Source organism: Actinia tenebrosa, unplaced genomic scaffold, assembly GCF_029948245.1.
Source record: "Actinia tenebrosa isolate PJP-AT-01 unplaced genomic scaffold, QUT_ActTen_1.0 PGA_scaffold3__52_contigs__length_22856419, whole genome shotgun sequence".
In the NCBI taxonomy this organism is placed as follows: Eukaryota; Metazoa; Cnidaria; class Anthozoa; order Actiniaria; family Actiniidae; genus Actinia; species Actinia tenebrosa.
Window position 1 is genome coordinate 18,765,224 of NW_028292580.1, and position 24,592 is coordinate 18,789,815.

The window sequence follows — 24,592 nt, forward strand, 5'->3', positions numbered from 1 at the left end:
TCATTTTTAGGCGAAGCAAAAAAATAAAAACCTCGAAGATTTTCAGTTGGTCACGAATTTTACCATGAATTTTTAGCTCAAAATCTTCATCGATCTCGGTCAAAATGGAGCAGCTCATTCCAGTGATTAATAAACTTCAAGATGTATTCAACACAGTTGGAGCTGAGTCGATTCAACTGCCACAAATCGTCGTAGTTGGCTCTCAGGTTTGTAAGAAAAAATGGTGTCCGTTGAGTGAATCTCAACTAAAAAAATTCGTTATTTCGATCATTATCTGCTTCTGTACTTTGAATTTAGACTATGCTATTGCTTATTCAGTTAGTAAAATATGTTTTTAGGTCTTATTTTTGAGGCTATTTGTTTTATATCTCGTTCTATTGCAAAATACCGGCGTATCGTGAACTGTACTTTGACCGGACTTTTTACGTTCTTCATATATATGTGGGAGTAATATTGTTATCATATACAATGAATCCTTTCTACAGATATTATAAAAACAAGGGATCAACCAAGTTGTACTAGACCTTAACATGGCTATTTATAAATCTTATTCCCTCTAGAAGAAGAGATCGAGTGCCGTGAATTTAGATTTGACTTTAGATTATTTCTTGTCGCTTCGATCACGTTATCCAGTTCTGAATTTATAAATTGTGTTCGTTCGATCACATTAATAAATATGTTCACACCTGCTTTTGTTTCCATGATACAATTTAAGGGTTTAATTATTCAATTCTACGCTTCATATCTTTAGTAGAAGCAATAAACGAGCTATTTTCTAACACAAGTTATAAACAACACGTATTTTCGATTGCATTTGTTTTGAACGAGATATTTTCTCAGCTTATTCCCAATCGCTATTTATTGAATTGGACAATTCCTATGTACAATTTAAATATTTCGAATTATTTTGGATAATATAATTTCAGTTTATGTGCATGATATATGAATCCCACAACAATATGTTTATATGTGCACAATGTTGTATACTAATACTAGCTATATATTGCTGTTAATGATCAACAGAGTAGTGGCAAGAGCTCAGTGCTAGAAAACATTGTGGGAAGAGATTTCTTACCAAGAGGTTGGTTGTAAAAACTTCTAATGACCTGTTTTGTATTAGAACACAATACAGAATATACCTTTAGGGGGGGAGGTCTTGTTATGACACAGTGCTTGTGAGAAAAGAGATTGAGATGTGGACCTTATATTGAGGGTTGGACACAGCTGACAAGCTGTGAGGACAGGTTGTTAAGACTGCATGCCTTGTCAACATTGTGAGAGGATTGGTTTTCTCGTACTGATGTACACATTCATGATACAAAAACATGGTTTTGTATCATGAATGTGTACATCAGTATACAACATAGGCTATGAGTCTTATGTCTACATACATGTGTGTAATTTTTTGTAAATATTATTTTTTTTATAGGTTCTGGTGTAGTAACTCGTAGGCCGTTAGTTCTCCAGCTCATTCATGTTGCTTCCAAGACAAAACCTGTGAAGAAATCTCAAAAGGATTCGGAAAAAGAAGAACTCAAGGCAGAAGAAAATGCAGGTGATAAATGTAAGAAAATCATATTCTTGGATCAAATTTTATTTCTTTTGTACTATGTGACATCTATTTCTACAAAACTCCACGTTCTAAGTATTTTTGAATCTTCTAAAGTTTACAGTGATGATAATGAGGATGACAAGGAAGATGGAGATGAGAAGGAACCAGAGGAATGGGGAAAGTTTTTACATTTAAAAGAAAAGGTAAAATTTTATGACCAATTAATAGTGCATAATTTACTAACAAGGTGTAGTTCAAAAAAATTATCCATACCCCATTAACAGAGGATTTTTTTTCTTAGACCCCCCACCCCTACCCCTGGAAATTTTGAACGACAATATTTTTCAATACAAACTCTGTAATTTTTGTTCTTTGTCAGACCTGCCTTCCCACTCCCTCCCTTCCCAAATCTCTGGAAATTCCAAATTCCTCTGTGGGGTGGAACTCTGGAACTACACAATAGACCTCATTAGCTTGCAGTGTACTCAATATGTGTGCAATGTTTTCCCATTTCAAACCATGTGTCATCCCATCATTTCCTTGATGTTTTTACACGATGAGAAGACACATGAATAGAGATACAACTCAGTCATCATGATCAAATGTACCTTATGGTCTGAAATGTGAAACATACCCAAGTTCAGGGCTTGAAATTGCGGCCTGCCAATGGCCAAATGACAGGCCAAATTTCAGGTTTGGCAGGCAAAAATACCGATGTGCTGCCAAATGAATAATAAAATGGCATGAAAAATTTACTGGAATAACCTCCATTTACCATGCTCCTCTACTATGGCAGGCTAATAAAAATTCCTAATTTGAGCCCTGCAAGTTAAAGAGCTGTGCTTTTAAATTTCTTTATCAAATTTGATCTTGGTTTGAGTAACATGTACATAGCTGTGGCCTGACCCAGAGGTTGTTTCAGAGTTTGTTAAATTAAAGGTCTGCGTGTTTGTCTTTTTTGCAGAAATTCAGTGACTTTGATGAAATAAGAGATGAGATTGAGAGAGAAACTGAGAGAGTAACTGGAGTTAACAAGGTAGAAATCATCTGATACCACACCATATATACCAACAACAATTTTCTTTAGTCTCTCTTAATGATATTTAGTACCTTCAGAGCAGCTAACATTCACTTGAATATCATTTTCAGGGTATTTCAAATGAACCAATTAATCTCAAGATTTTTTCTCCAAAAGTAGTCAACCTGACACTAGTTGATCTTCCTGGCATCACAAAGGTTTGTTATGATAATGCTTCTCATCAGTAGCTGTAGTAATACCTGTGAAATGATGGAAGTAACAAGGTAGATATTGGAGGAGAGAATTCCATATTGTAGGCATGTGGCCTTCAAAACTTTTCTGAAAATGTCAATGCTTTGATCGTTGTCCTTCAAAACAGTACTTTGTTGACATCAAAAAATCAATTTCCCATGTTTACTATTGAGAAACAATGTAAGTGATATATATATATATATATATTATATATGTGTTACTTGTGGTTATATAACCTTGATTTCATAATAATTATGTAGAACTTGTATTAATTAATCAATTTGTTTTTCTGAATAATTGATGTCAAAATGAGACCAACCTTGAATATTAATCAGATACTAGTACTATCAAGGGAAACATGTATAGTAGACCTATGTTTTATGAAGTTCAAAAACATTTGGGTCCTTCCTATTCCTCTAACCTTGCAGACATGATACCCAGCCATCATACTGATAAAATTGTGACTAGTGTCCTGCAAAGAGGACCAGTCTTAAAAAAATATTTTGCTGTACCAAACACTGTCCATTGAACAGCTGTTATTTTTAGCCCTGTATTTTTGTGATTATGTAGTATTTAAACTACTGTACTATTAACCAAGTTTAAACTTTGGGTTACTACATGTAGGTACCAGTAGGCGACCAACCTCATGATATAGAGGCCCAGATCCGTCTTCTCATTCTTCAGTACATCAGAAATCCTAACTCAATCATTCTCGCTGTCTCTCCGGCTAACATTGACCTGGCTACATCAGAGGCACTTAAATTAGCCAAGGAGGTGGATCCAGAAGGTCAGTCAGTCACATAATAATCTAAATAACTTCAGAAAATTAAACAGTTAAAAGTGTATTTTACAACCAACACTTATCCCTGTATGGGTCTCACATGTAATACCACTACATTTGATTTTTATGGCACATTAACAATGGACAGTGCTTTCATTCATTAAACAAAAGTGGTGTAGCAAATCCTGAAATGACCTAGATGGGCTTAACAGATCAAAAACAGTTTTCCGTGTTTGATACTCTGATCAAAACACGCGGGATGATGGGAGAACACGAGAGGAACGTAGGAAACCACGACACGTAGCGGAGTGGTTTCCAGCTTCTCGAGTGTTCTCCTAACATCCCAAGTGTTTTGATCAGAGTATCAAACACAGAAAATTGTTTTTGATTTGTTTTATAAAATAACAAACACACGAAAAGATCGAAAAAAAGGAAAGTCTAAGTAAATTCTCCCTACGTGCCGTCTTATTCAAACTGACCAATGAACACGCGCGATAGATTAAAAATGACAATAGCATGTTTTGATACTCTCATCAAACATGGTTTTCAACCAATCATAGCGCGCGTAGTATCCCAATTATTTTATAATGATAGATCTAACTCAGTCCTCCGCTAAGGCACAGATTGAACACTGGTGAACAACCTCTGAGCTAATCAAAGCCTGGGCCTGGCTAACTCACAGATTGAACCCAGAAACAACCTCTGCCAGGCTGGTCTAAGTCAGCACAAGGCTAACTCACAGAACGAACACTGAAAAAACCTCTGGGCTGATGAAAGTCAGGCACGGCTAACTCACAGATCGAACCCTGAAACAACCTCTGGGCTGATCCAAGTCAGTGAGGTGTGGCTAACTCACAGATCAAACTCTGAGACAACCTCTGGGCTGTTCCAAGTCAGTGAGGTGTGGCTAACTCACAGATCGACCCCTGAAACAACCTCTGGGCTGATCCAAGTCAGGGTGGGGCTAACTCACAGATCAAATAGAAGTTAATAGGTTCGATTTGAGGAGGGAGAAAAACCCTCAGATCAAGGAAGAGACCCAGTGCAAAAATACTCTACTCACATGTGATGCTGAGTCCACAATTGAATTAAAGTTAACTTGACTATATATTCACAGGTCATCGAACCCTTGCAGTCATTACTAAACTAGATCTGATGGACCATGGGACAGATGCCTTAGAAATGCTGTATGGAAGAGGTACAATATATATATAAATACCTAGCAATGAGCTTTCTTTTTTCTTTCTTTCTTTCTTTTTAGGTCCTTAGCTTCTTAAGTATTTAAAAAATAATAATAATTAGTATATTATTACAATTACATTATATATTTTTTTAGTCCTTCCTTCTCCTTTATATTACTTTGAAATTAATGTATATATCATCGCTTTTACACCTAACACTTCCAAAGCTTATACACTCAGCTCTCATTTATCCCAAATCTCAGGGTTACATAACTAACTCAATATAGGGACTACAGTGTCAGGGATTTATTTGGTTTGTGTTTACAGTTATTCCAGTGAAGTTGGGAATCATAGGTGTTGTCAATCGTAGTCAACTAGACATCAACAATAAAAAGGTCCGTATTTATTCAATATCTCTTAGTATATTATATATTCCCCTCTTATAGGGGACACTTTCTATATTTAGGGAATATTTAAGAAATATAAAACATGTGCGCATGTCAACTGTGCTATGATATCTAAACATGCTGGGAGCTGTAGAGAACGTGAGAAGCAAGCTTAGGAACATGAGGCGTAGCAAAGTGTTTGTCTTGCTTTTAGAGTGCTCTATAGCTCCCAGATTGTTTCTATCTAGGTACAGAGATATAAGCAGCCAATTTATATTGCTTTTATAAAGTATTTTTTAACAACTTTGTGCGTGCAACTCTGTCCTGATATAAACATGGTAGCCAGCCAATCAGAGCCAGCGTTATATATCAAATTAATACTTTATAATCATCAACAAATGACCGCCACCTGTTTAGATCAGTTAGTAATTTGAGTGTCGGTCTCTTGTGCAGGAGGTTCAAGCCTCGGCCGGAGCAACACTCAGTGTCTTAAACTTAACTGAGGAGAAGGTGCTGCCTTTTTCTGTCAAGTGTTATCCTCTATGAACAAAGTTTATTTATTTATTTATTTTATTTAAGAAAAACTTTAATTGGACTGAGGCAAAATGTTACTAAATAATTTCCATTGGTTTTTTACAGTCAATACAAAAAGCATTGAGAGATGAAGCATTTTTCTTCAGCAAGACTTATCCAACCTTAGCCTCCAGAAATGGAACGCCGTACTTAGCAAAGACACTGAACAAGGTCAGTCAAATCTTTAAAAAAACATACTACTTAATAGCTGACGTTTTAGATGTTTACCGTGTCAGTGTAGGAGATTTAGGGGTGAGTCAACAAAACAATGCTTCTCGCAATAGGTTTTTTCAGCTGTGAGACTTAAGGCATATAAAAGACAAAAAAAGGAGACAGTAAAAAAACATTTTTGTTTTCAGAGTGCAACATTTGTGCTTGAAAAAATTTTTTGGGATTTTTTTATTTCGGCTGAAGGTCTTGTTTTGGCCAGTGAACTGATGCTTCAGACTCTAAACATCTCGAGAGTCTACTATACTATTACATGGCTGTATGCCTTTTGTTACCATTTCTAAATATAGATCTAGACTATCTAACTAATATATCTTCTCACTGATATTTTTCAGTTGTTAATGCACCATATACGAAATTGTTTACCAGAGTTAAAATCCCGTGTCAATAGTATGATTTCCCAGTATCATCACTTACTCCAGAGTTATGGAGAACCTGTAGAAGATAAAGTAAGTAAAGTGTACTGTATATTACTTTCATTTCCAACCACATAATAGTCCCTTTCCTGATTCGGTAAATACTGTTATGACTCATCTGCACAGGTAGTGGTGGATTCAGGGGATGGGGTGCAGGGGGTGCGCAACCGTCCCTGGTTCGACTTTGTGCCCCTACTTTGAAGATAATCAATACAAAATAATGTTGTTTTCCCTTTGATTCTAAGGGGTGCACCCCTCCCTGGGTTAATTTTGTGCGCAGCACCCTCCCCTGAACAACTTCCTGGATCTGCCCCTGACAGGCTTAGCCTAGTTGAAAGTCAAACCAAACGTTCTCTTGCAGGGAATATTCCCACATTCTGTCGTGACATTGGAATGTTAACTGAACAGTTTGACTTTTAGAGCAATTCATTTGCAAAAGTCTGACAGCTGTAATGTTAAGAATGTTCAGCTTGAACAATACCAACATGTTGAAATCCTACAGACTTTTTCTGGCATTTGAGTCATAAATGAGTCAACCATTAAACAAAGAAATGTCATACTGTAGGAAATGATATTTGGTCTGAAATGGGAAAATATTACACCCAAGGTGAAGAGGTCTATTATATATTTTAATTTACAATACATCACAATATGATATCTCCTGAAGACCATGATTATAGCTGCATATGTTTTATGGTACAACTGTACATTCATTTGATAATTCTGTATCTGCAGGGACCATACCTTCTTCAACTTATCACTCGATTTGCTGCATCGTATTGCTCAATAATTGAAGGAAGAGCAAAAGACATAGAAACTTCTGAACTGTATGTAAACTATTAATAATATTATCATCATAATTAATAATTTATTTCAGAATTTATGGAAAATTCTGTAAAATAATTAAACTTCAAGAAAATCAGTTGTTTCCTAGCAGTTATTGTACATGGTTCCCTGTCTCACCCCTGGGGTCTCGGGTAGTATTTCGAGCAGAAGTTTGAGCAGAGTTTGTTAGGCCTCCCCTTGATTTAAGGGATTTCCTCCAGGTTCTCCAGTTTTCCTCCCTTAGTACAGAAAAACCTATAACAAGCTTAATTTCAATTCTATTTATGAGTTAGCATTGCCCTGACCTTGATCAGTTCGTAAGTTGTTTGAAGGTATCAATAAAATTTGAAGTCTTTTAATTTATTCCACTATGATGTTAATGCATTACTTTTACTTCAGAATCCAAACGTTTGCCCATATTTGCCATGAAATGAGCTAAATCATTATAAAATAATATTATACTTGGATTCTCTTCCATTTAGTTGTGGTGGTGCTCGTATAAGTTACATATTTCATGATATCTTTGGACGCACGTTGACAAACACAGATGCCATGGAGGGACTCTCCACTAGAGATATCCTAACTGCCATTAGGAATGCAACGGTATGAATCATTCTAATGACATGTAGCTAAAGTATAATGCATACTCTTCAGGATTGGTTACAGTAATTGGCATTAGTCTATGACACTATGGACTTTACACTTTATTCCATATTTCTCCAGAATATTTAACTTTTCTCTTATCAAATTTCTCTCCAGTAAATCACATCCTCTTAAAAGATTACCAAAACTAAAGGCATGACTACGCAGAGCAATTTTCTCTACAACTTTTCTTGCAACAGCATGTTGCAAGAGGATTTATGAGGTGCAATGGAGATGTAATCATCCTTGCAAATAGTAGAAACGATTTCTACTTTTTGCAAGGATTGCTGCAGCAAAACATTAAAAAAATTTAGCTGTAGGCTACACGCTGCAAATCACCATGCAACTGTGTCGCTGTTGCAAAACGAGTTGCATTGAAAATTGCTCAAGATAATCGCACCTTAAATTTATAAAGACGGATATCCCAAATGTTTATGGGTGCACTCTAAGTGTGAAACATTTTAAAACAAAAAACAAAAAACAAAACACAAGGGTACACTGTCCTTATTGGTGTGAATGAATCCACTGTTATGTTTCAGGGTCCAAGGCCTGCTCTTTTTGTGCCAGAGATATCCTTTGAACTACTGGTTAAACGTCAGATAAGACGTTTGGAAGAACCAAGTTTGAGATGTGTGGAACTTGTGCATGAAGAAATGCAGAGAATTATACAACATGCCTTCCAGCAGGTATGACAGGTGCTTGCTTGCTTGCTTGCTTGCTTGCTTGCTCCCTTGCTCCCTTGCTTCCTTGCTCCCTTGCTCCCTTGCTCCCTTGCTCCCTTGCTCCCTTGCTTCCTTGCTTCCTTGCTTCCTCTTCCCCCTTACTTTCTTTTAGACAACTATATTGCAATTTATTCAAGATTAAGCCTATGATTTCACATTGATTCCAGGTTTTGGAGATTAAAAGATTCCCCAAACTACATGATAGTATTTTTGAAGTGATCACTGATCTGTTACAGCGGCGGCTTTATCCTTGCAACAGTATGGTAAGCACGGCGTGGGACAATCACGACAGAGCTAGGCTCCAAACTAGGTGAAAGCCCAAAGATCGAATTAGAATTTAGTAGTTGATTTTTGTGGAGGGAGGAAAACCGAGAACCCAGAGAAAAACCCTCGAAGCACAGGAGAGAACCAACAAACAACTCTACTCACATACTACACAGGAGAGAACCAACAAACAACTCTACTCACATACAACATAGAGATCGGCAGGACTCGAACTCGGGCCGCATTGGTGAGAGGCGGTGCATTAGCAGCGCACGCCACTCGTGCTTCCCTTGAAAGGGATGAAAGGATATACATGTCAAGCAATGCCTACAAACAGTTGATCTAAAGGGAAGAGGACTTGAATTTGTACTCACGCCTATATGCATTGCTCAACTACCTACTAGTAGATAGCTTAACCGTAGACAACCAAATAATAATAATTCATTAAATATTGTTTGTTTTCTAAGTAATAAAACATTTTGGTGAAACTGTTATTTTTCTTTAGGTTGAGAATCTAGTATCCATTGAGCTTGCCTACATCAACACTAACCATCCAGACTTTACAGATGGAACTTTACTTGTCTCTACTGTTGTGCATAGTCAAGAAGTGGTAAGTCATACCCTGAAACAACCTTCTGGGCTAGTCTAAGCCAGGGCACTGCTAACTCACAGTGCTACAGCTTTGAAATGCTGATTAACAGCGGTTTGTGTTCAACTGTGTGATGATTAACAGCTTTTTGTGATCCAACTGGTGGCAACCCTTTGTCATCTTTAACTGTCGGCCAATTAACAGCTGTTTATTATCCAGCTGTTGGCTGTCAGGTGATTGTTTCTTTAGAAACTGTCAGTCGCAAGTTGGTCAGGTGACTGTGACTTTGGTCCACTAACCACGGCCGTTAATCAGTCGCCAGGGCATCAGAGGCATTGCTCTTGTATAGACTGTTAAATTAAATACATTTTTGTGTTCATAAATTTCTTTTTGTGTGATAGGAGAGAAAACGACGATTAGCCCAAAACAGCTTGTCTAATGGACCATTAGAGGTATGATTTGCACAAATAAAATCCATTTTGTATTTTATTTATACTATAATAATGATAAATAAGTTATTAATTCGTACAAAAAATATCTTGCCATAACACGTCCACCTGACTGTGCATTCCAATTAGATCTCTTTATACCCCCAGGCTAAAGTTTTAACCATATCCAGACCATGTATCATTCTCTTGAGAATAAGATTTTAAGCTTGTGTTGTACCATATTCATGTGTCTTCTCATGCACAACCATTAAACAAAGAAATGATAATTTATGGAATGACACATGGTCTGAAATGGGAAAACGTTACGCCCAAGGTAAAGAGGTCTGTTTACGTATGACATACAGACTTAGAAGCAACTACATGGTTAAAATGGGTTAAAATCATTTTTATGTTGGAGTATCACAAATAAATTATAAACTTAACATTCTTTGACTAAAAACTGAAATAGGAAAATATTAAACCCAAAGGTAAAGAAATCTATAGCATCTTACACACTAAGAAGTTACATCATTTTGGTTGATAGTAATGGGCTAGTACCAGTTTTATGTTAAAATTAAAGTGGTTAATGTTACTTCAGGTTATGGATTTCTTACAATCCTTTAATGCAATATTGTCTTTAAATAAATTTTCAAAAAAACAAAATGAAAAATAAAGCTTTACTTAACTTATTTTGAGTTTGACTTTGCTTTTGCTTTAAGTTTGTAGTGTGCTTATGTTTTTTATTTTTATTTTTCGTTTTTTGTTTTGTTTGGTTTATTCACTGATTGTAGGTAGAAAAAGCATGTTCTAAAAGTGAGAAAAGTGAGAGTTTCTTCAGTTTTACCAGATTTAAAGACAAACATGTAAATATGCACTTAGTACCTTAAATATAATATTATAAACATTGTAAATCTGCACTATGTACAAGCATGTATTTCTTTAGCTATAACCCTTAGAATAGCTCATTGCCTAAATTTGAGACCCTAAAAATATACTGAAAACCAACCTATGAACCACTGACACTACCAATAGCCTTACTGGCACACTACCATCAACTTACAGTACTGACACCCTACCACACCAACCCACTGACATCCTACCAATTACAACCTAAAAACCTACCAACACCCTAATGATAACCTAACCATAAACCTACTGACAACCTAGCTGCCAATATTCAATGATTCCCTACCATCAACCCACTGAGACTCTACAAACAACCTACTGACACCCTACCATTCACCTACTGACTCCCTACCATCAACCTACTGACACCCTACCATCCACCTACTGACACCCTACCATCCACCTACTGACTCCCTACCAACAGCCTACTGACACCCTACCATCAACCTACTGTCACCCTACCATCCACCTACTGACACCCTACCATCAACCTACTGACACCCTACCATCCACCTACTGACACCCTACCATCCACCTACTGACACCCTACCATCAACCCCTTGACACCCTACCACCAACCTACTGATACACTTCCAACAACCTACTGTTAAATGTTATATAATATTAGAAAAATAAATAATTGTAAACACTAAATCCTTCTAAAATAAGAATAATAGTGATACCTTAAAAGCATATCTTTGATCTCTCAAACTAATTTCCTCTGAACTTAGTATATAAAAATTGGCGTAAATTCATAATTTTACTTGACTGTGAATTAGAATAGAGTTTAGAGACAGTACTTTATGTTATGAAGCCAAGCTTAATATGAACTTAGCCAATGATGTATAAAAAAAGGGTTTGAGATTGGTGGCGGGCAAAGCCACAGTACTGAATCAAAGTTCTGCTCTCCTTGAAACAAGCACAGATTTAAATAAAATAAAGAGTTTATTTTGTACAATTATAAAACAAATGCTAAAGTACTGATGGTCCATGTTGTTCAATCTCTTCATCAATAATATTAAGCAATAATTTTGCATTGTAATTAAATTCCAATTCAATCTGTGAGTTAGCTGTGCCCTAACTTTGATCAACCAAGAAGTGTTTTCAGGATATAATCTAGATAAAATTTGAATTTTGTTTTGAAGGAGAGTCACATGATTGGGAAACTTAGTATGCAATAATTTGTTAGATTAAAGTATTGTGTTTCTGGTGTACATGTATTGAAGAATCTTCAGATAGAGATAGATTTAAGAGTAAATGGTTTCAACCCAGGTGTTGGAGTTTTTTGTGAAATGTGATTGTCCCAGCGAGTGTAAAGATAGATTTACTGTAACCCATTAATCTACTTTTTAATGATTTTGTAATAGTTAAATAGACATGAAAAATAACAAACGATGTAAATAAGATTTACTAACCTCTATAAGTCTACTTATAACCATTCAAGACAATTAAAACCACACAACACACTGGCACAAATAATAACAATTAATTACTTTTATTAGTATATGTAATACCACTCCATGCTGTCCAATTAAGAAATAATTGTACGAGGAAAATTCTGAGGACTGACAAAATTGGATGAGGCAGTAGACTGAGTCCAATTTGGCAGTCAGAGGAATTTTTCGAGTCTAATTATTTCTTGATTGAGGAGCATGAAATCCCATTACCTATTAATTATATAGCTATATAGCTGCCTAATTAAGAAAATAATTGGTCAGTTACCTATATGGGATTAATGAGAAGCTGTATAATTAATCAATATTACCGTGCAGCATATTACAGTGCCACTACACCAACCAAGGCTACCCAGACAAATTTTCATGCAGTCAAATTACCCAATCGTGATTGAATATTTAAACAGTTGAATCTGCCAAAGTTTCACATTTTCCCCCTTTAAAAAGCATATATTTCACTTTATGTGTGTGTGTGTGTATGATCGGGAATAAACAAGAAACATTTTAAACTCCAGAATTCATCACCATCCTGTTATTCAGCATACAAAACCTGATTGTGAATTTGATTTAGAATTTTTTTTGGTGGCCTTGGTTAATGTAGTCGTACTGTAGCCATCTGCTAGATAATTCAACTATGTGTTTGGTTCCCAACAGGGTGTCAAGTCCCAGACATCAACACCAGTAGGTAGTCCAGTACACGGAGCAAGAGCAGCAGAGAGGCAAGAAGAGTTGAACCCCAACAATCCATCTAACTCAGTTCCAGTTGACAGCAGCGGTGGTGGATTCATGTCTTGGATGCCTAGTATTAGAAGCTCAAAGTCTGCAGATCAGTCTGACGCTGCGAAGCAAGTCCCAGCTGTACAGGTACCTAATGTATATAACATGAAATTAAAGGTTCAGGGCCCAAGGATTGGTACATGAAATTAATGATATATATCATTTCATGGCCCTTTTCTATTGATGTATTATTGATAATCAAACAACATTTAGAAAAGGCCTCTTTGGGTGTAAAGTAATGCCTATTTCCCCTAGCTACTGCAACATTTCCTTATTTAGCGGTTGCACATGAGAAGACACATGAATATGGAATCTTAAGAAAATAAAACATGGTCTGTTAGTCTTGAATTTTTAAGAGGTGGTTAATATGAGCTGTATACACTGAGGGTGGTCACTGCCAGGGTTCCTTTACATCCTCAGTGGTTCTTCTACCACCAACCTCCCTGGACAGTGATGGTGAGATGTAGAGAGCAAGGACCGCCATTAACAGTGGCTCCTTAGATTCAAGCCAATTAAAACTCTAATTTACCTTTGGTATGTTTTTTTCCCTTCGTTTTCTTTGTAGGATTTTCCAGCAGCACTTCGACAGAGAGGCTTGACTGACAGAGAACAAATGGACTCGGATATTATAAGTAAGTAATTATACAAAAAAGATTTTTTCTTGAACTTTATGATTATCATATCCTTGCAAGGCGTTTATCTACCGTAGATAGGATTAATGAGAAACAACCAGTGCAGAATGAGCATTTTTATCTAGGGCTTAATTTTGTCCTATTTAAGACCACTTGTCATTCTCTTGAGAATAAATTAAGATTCTTTTGAGTTGCATCTATATTCCTGTGTCTTCTCATGTGCAACGGAATGACATAAGGAATGACACGTGGTCTGAAATGGGGAAAAATTACGTCCAAGGTAAAAAGGTCTGTAGGAGGTGTCTCTTCTTACGTGCCAGCTACGTGAACTGCAATATCCCAGAAACCCTAAATAGCTGGTTGCCAGCGCATTGCTCAATTGATCAATTGGATTAGTTTAATGGTGTCAAACGTTGGTTTTACTGTTCTGTGTACCTTTATTTTTCATCGCTATTTTTTACCTTTTTTCACATTAGGAAAATTAATCATCTCCTATTTCGTAATTGTGCGCAAGTCAATTCAAGATAGGTAAGATTGGTTCTCTTTTTACTGTTTCTCTAAATAAGATAATAATAAAAGTTATTAATAATTTTGTTTTACTGGCGACATAGGAGTAAACGGTAGCGCAGGATATCTGTCCATGCCAGTAAATTCTCACACAATGTCTTTTCACGGTGTCTTTTCACAGTCATACGAAAGTTGCTCTAACAAACTTGTCCTTCCATTCCATTCCGTTTCTTTTGCTACAGTCACAAGTGTATGCCACACTTTTAACACATCTTCTACTTTCTAGTGTTCCAAAGGCAATAATGTGCTTTCTGGTCAATTTTGTACAAGAGAGAATCCAAAGCGAACTTGTCGAGAAACTTTACAAGGTGAGCATAGTAAAGACGTTTGTTATCCCCTTAGCTTGCTATGCAAAGGGTGTTGCTCTGGAGCTGCTTTGTTACACTTTTACCAGTTAGTCCAAAATAGGAAAACATTAGGCCCAAACTAGAGGTCAATAAGAGTCATGTATTTGTACAAAATGGAAAGGAAAGGGTGTTCCTCATGGAACTCCCTTGGGACCGTTTTACCATTTTGGTAAACTGCTAATAAATTATACAGAGAACAACAATAAACAAGCAACTGTAGATCTACTACTGGTATGGTTTGACATTGTCTCCATTCGGAATGACCTTGTTTTTTTAATGATTTAAGAGTGAAAAGTTTGACAGACTTCTTGAGGAATTAGAACATATGCATATCAAGAGAAAAGAAGCTGCCGAAATGCTTAAGGTGGGAATTTTACTTGAATAACCAGTTTCATATCTAGGATTGATATGGATTAAATTTTTATGCCGATCCTAGCAGAGGTTGAAGCTCTATAGCACAGCACGCAAAAGTATGACCACATTCAATGTATTAGCATACTTCTATGCACAGGCTTGCACTGCCATCAATTTATGTTATTGCTTACATTTTTTTTCCTTTACAGGCCCTGCAACGAGCTGGCCAAATTATTGGTGAAATCAGAGACACTCAAGTACTGTAAATGACAACCTTACGTGTATTCCCTTTTAAGATTACTTTTCTTTACCGTACTGTATAATATCTATGAAGCTAGGTACATATTAACTACATTAACTGGAATTTTTTACATAATATATCATGCTTGGAGTGGCGATATACGAAGAAGAAAAAATGCATGTAAAACTTGGGAAAATAATATAAAATCGCGAAGTAGTCTGTCAAGAAGTTCTGACACAAATAATACCAGCAGTAGAGAACCAAGTGACTGCTAACAACAAGATAGCCAAGTGACGAAATGGTTTCTATTAAGACTTGAATACCGATGTGTCTGTTATTATAATAGTTTTACTAATGCAAATTAGAGCACATGCAGTAAAACAATGAATTAACAGATCAAAAACAGTTTTCCGTGTTTGATACTCTGATCAAAACACTCGGGATGTTGGGAGAACATGAGAGGAGCGTAAGAAACCACGACGCATATTTATAAAATAACAAACGCGTGAAAAGATCGAAAAAAAGCAAAGTCTAAGTAAATTCTCCCTACGTGCCGTCTTATTCAAACTGACCAATGAGCGCACGCGATAGATTAAAAATGACGATAGCGTGTTTTGATACTCTCATCAAACATGGTTTTCGACCAATCATAGCGCGCTTAGTATCCCAATTATTTTATAAACAAAAATAAAGTTGATACTGAAAAATAGTAGCTACTTATAGTGACTTACAGTTGCTATCACTCAACCAGGACATTCATGACACAAAGACAAATATGCAAGACACCATATAATGTGAATCTTCTGGTTGAGCGATAGTAGCTTGTCAACTTTGTTTTATTTTTTTCATGGTTTTACTACGTGATCTAATATGTTCGAATCATTTTGGGCTAGCTAGAATAATGTACAAAATATTATCAATGTTACTGTTCTTATGTAATTATCTGATTAAACCTATAAATGATAACTGCATAAAATGGAAAGTACATCAAACCCTTTGGAGATGCTGCATACAGAATATGTTGAGCCATAATGTATACATACCATCCTGGACTGAGATAGTGAACATGGTGCATTGTGGTCCAGCTTGGGTACAAACATACTGTATTTTGTTTATAATGCCTTGTGTTCATACCCAAGCTAGACCAGAATGCATATTTGACAAACTCAAAAAAAAGGCCTATGGGCTGGAATTTCAGAGGGTTGGTCAAGGGCACCACACAGTACTTCATGGTTCAATTCCCAGCGAGGTCGGAAATTAATTTTTCCGAATTTAATTCCAAGGGCTTTCATCCGGAATAACCTCGTTCCCAAGCACTATAACTTATCTATATTTCTATATCTTCAAGTACTTCGTAGCATTTATTTTTCAGAACTTCATAGAGTTGGTTCTTGGGGTGAATGATGAATCATTGACCTCCACCAAGTTTGTGCAAGGATGTATACCAACTATTAAGACTAGTAAGGTACTTTGCCAACTTTGGCAATGAATATTTTTATTTTGGGCAAACTGTACAGTGAACTCACTATGTTATTTTCTTACTGTATATCCTGAAAGTATTCCATTTTTGAGGTAATCTAATAATTTATCAATGAATTATGGATCATGTATTTAAATAGAGGATCTTAGTACTGATAAACATTGGATTAATATCACTTTATTATTTATTGATTGTCTCCTATTTCGTTTTTTACTATTCTAATTTTTTTATAAAATTTATTGATACTGCATACTACACGTATATCAGATCAGTATTTTGCAAGATCATTATTCATTTCTCTGTAGAATACAGAGCTTTGTATCCATTTGAATCCTGATAATAAAAGGCAAGTTCTTGAGGTTGATAACCACCTTTGTAAAGCCTTTTATTTCATCCAATACTGTGTGGGTATTGTCATAAACATCGCCGGTACATGGTGCTTCTGTTATGAGGTGGGTGAACTGATGCATCTCTGGACTTCCTTTCTTTAATCCCTCAGCTTTTGAATACCTGACAGACAAGAAAGAGGTTTAGTATAATAATGATACTCAGTGTAACAACCTGGTTGAATTTGGCTCAGTTGGTTGAGCATCAGTATTTCAAGCAGGAGATCATGCAGGGTTCAATCCCTGGTCAGACCAGCACTCCGGGTCTTACAAATAACTAAGAAGAAGAGGCCGCCATTGTAAAAACATTTACAAATTGATGGTTTAGTACTGTACTTTACAATGCTGAATGCATGGGTCATGTAAAATGGCAGTCCTGGTTTCTCTACACTAATTTACCCTGCATTTGAGTGACGTAAAAGAACCAGTGAGGGGAAAAAAACCCTGGCAGTGATCACCCTCAGTGCCTTGCTTTTAGTAATGGAATCTATGTCTAATATTGACTATAGACAAACTAATATGCTGCACATTCGAACATCATGCCATGAAATTTTACTGTAATTTATAATAATAATATTACACTTATAAGTTTGGTATGACCCTACCCTACCTAAGTTCCATCTTGTGCTGTTTTTGATAAGGAGAGGCAAAAAAGTTTGCGATTTGTATGTTGAGTATGACAAAAGACTAATACCTGATCGATGGCACATTGGATTCGCCAAACCTGGAGATCCCTGTTTCGGCAGCAGCAACACAAATATGCACATGAATGGTTCCTACAAATTAAAAAAACTGATTATCATACAACAGTTATTGGGAAGCACAGGTGGCGTAGCGGTGGGAGTGCTCGCCTCTCACCAATGTGACCCGGGTTCGAGTCCCGTTGAGCTCGGTGTTGTAAGTGAGTAGAGTTGTTTGTTTGTTCTCTCCTGTGCTTCAAGGGTTTTCGCTGTTCCCCCGGCTTTCCTCCCTCTGCACATATCAACTCCTAAATTCCAATTGGAATTACAGTGGATGAATAGCTACTCTGTCGAAATGCCACTGTTAAATCCCATTTATTATTTATTTAGTATTCATTACAGTTATCATATGAATGAGTGGGAAACACCATGGCAAATTCTAATACATACACACATACATTATTATTTAGTACCTCTATTTGATAATATTTACAAGTTATAAATATGTAGATTAAAAAATTAGGTACAAGCTACCTACAATAACCTAATGGTTAACTATTGAAGAACTAGAGTGGTTGTTGCGTAGGTTACTGACTTACAGCTGTAACATTAAATGGCTTCCCATTTAAATGGTTGTCATATGAGTGGGAAATTTCATTGCAAACCACAAGTCATTCTCTTGAGTATCATTTCTTTGTTTAACGATTGTGCATGAGTGGAGACAGATATGGATACAACTCAGCAAAGAATCTTATTCACATGACCTGTAATGGGAAAACATTGAGTTGACATATGCATATCCACATGTCTCCAATGTGCACCCCAACCGTTAAACAAAGAAGTTATACTCTTTAGGGAATGACACATGGTCTTTAAGGGAAATAAATTACACCCAAGCTAAAAAGGTCCATCGTATCAACTGACCTGGTTTGTCTTGCAGTATTTGATGCAACCGGGTTAGAGCCACACCCCCTGGGTAGTTGTGGTAAGACACGTATGCAAGCAAATCAGTTGCTGCAAAACTGCACAGCAGACCAGCAATTGTGCCAGGGACAATAATGGCTGATAACCAGCTTCTCCACTTGTGGTAGTGTTGATATCTGTGTATATAAATTATGACTATTAAATGATTGATTGATTTAAAGATTTGTCCAAAGGCAGGTAAAGAATCCAATAGGACACTAGGTCCTCTACTAAAAAGACAATGCAAATGTTCTAAAGAAGGATGCAAATATTGCATTTAAAAAATGTACTACCTCACACCACTGAAAATAGAGCCAATCAGAATGCAGGAAAGCCTTTGTATTTTTGAAGATATTCCTCTCTGCCTTCCCATTAGGCATTGCTACATTAAATTGCTTGGATTTTTCTTTCCAAGAAAAAAATAGCTTGAAAAACAGAAATTCCAACACTGTAATAATCTACCAATCACAAAAATACCTAAGACTTACATATAATTGAGCCCACAAGCTGCTACAGTATTGAAGATAGGGAACACATATATAATGAATCGAAGTTCCTTGTGAGGTAGAAATGAGAACATGAAAACAAACACAAGGGATGGCCAAGCAAGGCTCCACATCCTTCTTTCATACCACAGACCAACAGGGATAAGAGGCAGGCCAAAGAGTAGAGCTCTGGGTAGAGCAGAGTAAAAGTACCACAGAAATGGTTCTGTCTGTGACATACTGGTTAAGAAAGGTATCAGGCGTATAGAATTTGTTTTGTTTTGCAGGAAAAAATCAACATGAATTAGATTGAAAAACGTATGGTAATCAGATAGAACTGAGTCAGATTGGGATAATAATATATTGCAGCTGCGAGTTTTTAACCAAAAATAATTTTCTAATATGAGCTGCCTAAAACTTAGACACAATGTTAATGCAATACATACAGTCCTTTGACTAAACGTTGTCATTGATCGGATCATCCCTACTCGCCTAGCCCGAAAAGGGTAATGGGTAAATTACCCAGAACTTGCGTCATCCAAACTGCTCGCCAGCTTAAATCTTTGCCGTATGCTTGGGGCAGGGTTTTAGCAAATTAAATGGGATCAAAAGAAGCGAGCTCAAGACGTGTTATATAACATATGCGGCAGCTAGTAACTGTGAATTAATTATCCCCATGATCCTTTTCGGTCTAGTTGCGTAGGGATGAAGCCAATCAAACGACAACATTTAGTCAAAGGACTGTATGTTGTAACCCCCTCAAACAAAGACACTAGAAATCACAATTCTGAGAAAATTTCAAAATTTTCAGGGTTCCCCAGATTATTAGCCCCCTGCTTAAAACTATGCTCTGCTGTCCCTACATTGGGAATAAGAATGCACCTCGATCAGATTAGATAACATACAGTCTGTATTGCTCCAGCCTTTGTCATTATAATAACTCAAGTAGGTATCATTATATTAAGATAATTATAACAATTCAAAGGATACTCCCCACTGTGAGCTCTTGTTGAGCACGGCATTGAAGTAGAACACTTCTCCTTCAGGCCACAGGTATCTCTGCCAAAATACTGAGTCAATACCTACTGTCAAACCTGTATGTGAGGTTCCAGAGTTTAAAATTTCATTTTAGTTAAATGAAAAATGAATATCTAAATGTGAATGATACAAATGGGTGGACAAATGGATGAAGGAAAGAAGGAATACATGTAGATGGAAGGATGGAGGGATGGATGAATGAATGGATGAAATGAGGAGTGGATAGATAGATGGATGAATGGAAGGAAGGAGGGATGGATAGAGCAAAGAAGGAATGGATGGATGGATGGAAGGAGTTGGTAGACAGATGGATCAATGGAGAATGGATGGATGGATGAATGTAAGGGTGATAGCATAGATCAATGGGATTCAATGTACCAGCCTGGATCAATGCATTCATGGAGAAAATAGATGGAAAATGAGATGGATGTGGATTGATTAACCATTTCTCTCACCTAGTGCTACTATTCCAGCCAAAGCAGAGTGAATAAAGGCTTTTCCTAAAGATAATCTCCTGCTTCCAAGTTCAATCAACAGCATCAAACCAAGCAGTATGCATAACTCTGTTCTAAAAACTGTGATTACAAATGCTGACGTCCAAATAAAAAGAGCATGCTTCTTAAGCAACCAATGGGTTGCTGATAAAAGAACTGGAATAAAAGAATTAAACTTGAAATTATTAGGTATAACCATCCTCAGTGTAGTTTATTCAGTTTGGCATTGGTCTTGCATGGTAGACTGTGAGTTCCAGACCAATAGATCTTACCCCTAATGACGTTTCATACTGTACCTAAACCACCACAAACCACCACAATCCTTTTCAAAATATCATTTTTCATATTCAAATGTTCAAACTCCCTTGAGAATATCAAGACAATAGTTAAAATTAGCATGACAAAAAAAAAAAAAAAGATTCTGGAATTAGCGTAGGTATAAAAAATTATCATGCTTGAGGTCTATTATGATCATGCCAACCAATGATTTCCTGCAAAGCTAAAGTCTGTGTTTCAATGCAACCAAATTCATATGCCATACAAGCCATGTTCCTTTTAGTGCAGTGCTATAACGACTTACCAAGGCAAAGTGCAAATGTATTTGGGAGTGGTCTGGACGAGTAAAATAGAAAATGAAACTGAGTCATTGTCAACAATACCAGGAGGGTACCAACATTGGATCCAAGTTTCTTAGACACTGCTCTCTTGTACAGGATGAATGCAAAGATTGTGCACAGACCAAGGGCAATTCTAACTAAAAATGCAATTAAAGGGTCATGATACAAGGAATTAGCATATACCAACTTGTGTACTTCCTAAGAACGCACGTGCTCATTGGTTAATTGGAGGTGAATATTGTACGATATTCACCTCTGAATCTCGGAATATTGAGTCGGCAACAAAATGGTATCTGCCGGCAATCTTTTTGCTACAATTTCCGATGAGGAAATTGAAAATATGAAAGTAATTGCCATCCTTATCAGTACTAGAAAGGCAACGAAGTATGGCCTAAAAGTTTTGCTAAAAGTTTTGCGTGAATTTGTCACGCAAACTAAAGGCATATGCTAAAACAATTATTCGCCTCAGGCTCAGTGAATATGGAGAATATTTACCTCGCTGCTCGAAGACTTGAGTCTCGGTAAATATTCCCCGATATTCACTTTGCCTTCAGCGAATAATTGCTAGTTACACAGTAAAAGAAGCATAGCTGGTTATGTGTGCTGTATAATATCACTGTCTATTATTGATGTGGTTCAACCATAAGGTTGTACTAGTGAATGAGACCTCCTCACATTACCCAAAATAATCATAGAAATATTCACCATAACCACAGCTTGTAGTATACCAATGGAATGTTGCTGGGTGCTGGATGGAAAACACAATGGAACAAAACAAAACAATCTCTGGATCAACATGGCTGTGATGATGTAATATGCAATAGGCCATTATTTGCATCAAACACTTATGTGCTGATATATCACTTTGATAAGGAATCAAAGTAGCCCATCACTAGGACCTTGAAAGACTATACTGGGAGGTTCATTTTTCTACCAATCTTAGTACATGTAATCTTAGTAATGGAATTTTTTGAAAAACTAAAATAGCGCTAAACATTGTTTCGTACTCCTTCAAAGGTTATAGGAATGTTTGTTCAAACCATCCAACCACCCCTAGTGACAGGCCTGCAACCTTTCTCAAGGTACTGTAGTTAGTACATAAGGTTAATTGTCTGTCCTCCTGATGGTCATCCTGATCTACAGTCCCACTTACCTACATACTGGGAGTATATCTTTGCCACTCCTATCACTTTCAATATTGTAACGAAGGGAAAAGAGAGAATAGATAGAAATAGAGGTCCAATAAATGATCTCGGAACTACTCCTGCAAACTCCAAATGATCATACTAAAAAAATATAATCAAAATGTATTATTGGTAACAAATAAATGAATCAATGGAAGGATAGGTATAAGAGATAAATGGGCAGAATATATGTAGAAAATGAATGAATGAACAAATAGATGAAATGGGATAGGATAAGATAGCTCAGGAGTAATTGGATAAGTGGGTAGATGAATGAAATAAGATACCTTTATTTGGATAGAAAAGAATAATTCTATTTATTCTCTCCTGTCCTTTTGTCCTTTTTATTGATGAATGGATGAATGAGAAGTGGTTTGGGAAAGGAAGTGATTGGTTAATGGATGGAAAGAAATGGGATAGCAAAGGAATGGATGAATGAGTGGGCAGATAACTATATGAAATGGGATAGATAAAGAATGACAGGAATGAATACATGCATGTTTAGCTGGATGTATAAATAGATGGAATGGAACACTAATGATTCAATAGTGAAAAAAAGTGAAATTTCATTCAATCCTATGAGAAAATATCGGTCAATAGAGGCTTGCCACCATCACATGTTAGTGAGTTTGAATTGAGAATTCAAGGAAATTCCCAACAATTCCCAATTTGGGAATCAGGGTTTCTTTTCCTGTGTTAGACCAGATTCAATAGTTCCTGTAGACTTTCGCAAAGTCCGCCGCCCGCTTTGTTTTTTTTACTGGGCGCACGACGGACTTTTCGACCTTGCTTCCCGCCAAATTTACCGACCCAAAAATCAGTCGGTAAATTATAGCCAATCACAATGCTCGAAGTCCAAGCTGTCAATCACAATGTAAGATTAGTAAGATTATCTCTACGATTCCCATCGGCATCTGTCAACACAACATCTGTCTGACAACATGAGATCAATATCTGAGGCCATATCATAGGGTAAAAGTAAATTAGGATACGAAACTATAAGAGAATACCAGAAACAAAGTATAGAAGCGTATCTTTCAGGCAGAGATATCTGCACCTACAGGAGCGGGAAAAAGCCTGACATTTGAGATCGGTCCATTCGCCTTAGATTTTATGAGGTTCGGTGAGAAAAACTTAATCGAGACTGTTGTTGTTGTTGTTGTTGTTGTTGTTGTCCCCTTGGTCTCTTTAATGAAAGACCAAGTAACGTCTTTATAATCAAAGGGGATCTCTGCTTCCTATGTTGGAGACGACTAAACAATTTCCGTCTATAGTCATTGTTCGGAACTTGACTGGTGCAAAGAAAGCATATTTTTTGTTTGGACGCAGGAGATATCGCTATCCTTTCAACAGTTTTAGTTGGAGTTATAGCATCAACCATTATTATTGATAAAACATGTTTTGCTGCTCCGGATATAACATGAAGAAACAAATAAATGAAAACCACAATTCTTTAGCTCCGCCCCCGAAGGCCGACCGTCCCGTATCAAATTCGGAAATGGCGGGAAACGCAAATGAATATCCTGCAAGTTCGACAAGTCGACCTCTCGCGACTTCGTCGCTCGCAAGATTCTCGCTTCGCTCGAATTAAAAAAACGCCGAGAAAACAAGAGAGGTCGACTTGGGGCAAGTCTATAGTTCCTGTCATGGCTGCCATAACGTGATGGTGCAAAAACTCTATACCAAACTTTTGGGCTAGCTGTGGATAGAAGATGATCTGTCCCAGAAACCCCAGATGAATCCAAGCAGCATTAAGTACATCATATGTAGGATATTATACAATATCAGGGACGGATCCAGGTATTTTAGAAGGGTGTGACCAGACATTTGTCACTATAGTCACCCCTTTTACCACCACTGGATCCGCCCCTGAATTTAAAGAACATCAAATGCTTGATATATCCCACCAGATCGACGTATATAGTACAATAAAGGATCGTTATTTGACCCAACCATTTTATGAAGAATTTTTATTACCTTTTTGATATCAAATCCATGATAAAGAATGTCATGAGTAGCTTGAAGGTTGAAGCTTTCTTCCACTTTAGTAAAAGGGCAAAATACGACATAGCTTGCTGTCAACAATACTAATAAAATCTCCAGCGCAAAACTTCCACTGGAGGTTGCCAT

The 24,592-nt window shown here is 36.8% G+C and overlaps 2 protein-coding genes across 3 annotated transcripts; one reads left to right on the forward strand and one right to left on the reverse strand.

Moving 5' to 3' along the window:
- On the forward strand, nucleotides 1–16,790 carry LOC148908809 (dynamin-1-like protein). 2 transcript variants are annotated; one of them, XM_089035122.1, is made up of 23 exons: nucleotides 1–206; nucleotides 1,024–1,081; nucleotides 1,430–1,555; nucleotides 1,667–1,755; nucleotides 2,517–2,588; nucleotides 2,702–2,788; nucleotides 3,447–3,609; nucleotides 4,721–4,801; nucleotides 5,112–5,179; nucleotides 5,810–5,914; nucleotides 6,307–6,420; nucleotides 7,123–7,214; nucleotides 7,695–7,815; nucleotides 8,394–8,540; nucleotides 8,744–8,839; nucleotides 9,346–9,450; nucleotides 9,831–9,881; nucleotides 12,872–13,081; nucleotides 13,560–13,626; nucleotides 14,103–14,154; nucleotides 14,420–14,501; nucleotides 14,827–14,904; nucleotides 15,104–16,790. In XM_089035122.1, the coding sequence occupies exons 1-23, from the start codon at nucleotides 105–107 to the stop codon at nucleotides 15,158–15,160; spliced, it is 2,223 nt and encodes a 740-aa protein (XP_088891248.1). In that variant the 5' UTR covers nucleotides 1–104; the 3' UTR covers nucleotides 15,161–16,790. The 2 variants fall into 2 exon arrangements, with proteins under 2 accessions (XP_088891248.1, XP_088891246.1); XM_089035120.1 differs by having other exon boundaries at nucleotides 2–206; nucleotides 1,430–1,564.
- On the reverse strand, nucleotides 16,597–24,592 carry LOC148908810 (dol-P-Man:Man(7)GlcNAc(2)-PP-Dol alpha-1,6-mannosyltransferase-like). Its single transcript, XM_089035975.1, has 9 exons — nucleotides 24,440–24,592; nucleotides 22,432–22,564; nucleotides 21,242–21,415; nucleotides 20,623–20,817; nucleotides 20,120–20,223; nucleotides 19,133–19,359; nucleotides 18,606–18,781; nucleotides 17,696–17,777; nucleotides 16,597–17,125 (listed from the first exon to the last, which is right to left on the reverse strand). Exons 1-9 carry the CDS (start codon nucleotides 24,590–24,592, stop codon nucleotides 16,903–16,905), a joined length of 1,467 nt encoding a protein of 488 aa, XP_088892101.1. The 3' UTR covers nucleotides 16,597–16,902.

Bases quoted from the DNA above. Each gene is read 5' to 3' on its own strand.
- LOC148908810 (XM_089035975.1), bottom strand. From the start codon at position 24,592: ATGGCAACCTCCAGTGGAAGTTTTGCGCTGGAGATTTTATTAGTATTG. The intron at 19,360-20,119 runs GTATCCTTTGAA...AGTATGTCACAG, and splicing joins ACAAGAGCTCACAGTGGGGA to ACAGAACCATTTCTGTGGTA. The intron at 17,778-18,605 runs GTCAGTTGATAC...TTTAATTTGTAG, and splicing joins AATACTGCAAGACAAACCAG to GAACCATTCATGTGCATATT.
- LOC148908809 (XM_089035120.1), top strand. From the start codon at position 105: ATGGAGCAGCTCATTCCAGTGATTAATAAACTTCAAGATGTATTCAAC. The intron at 2,589-2,701 runs GTAGAAATCATC...TATCATTTTCAG, and splicing joins GAGTAACTGGAGTTAACAAG to GGTATTTCAAATGAACCAAT. The intron at 6,421-7,122 runs GTAAGTAAAGTG...CTGTATCTGCAG, and splicing joins GAGAACCTGTAGAAGATAAA to GGACCATACCTTCTTCAACT.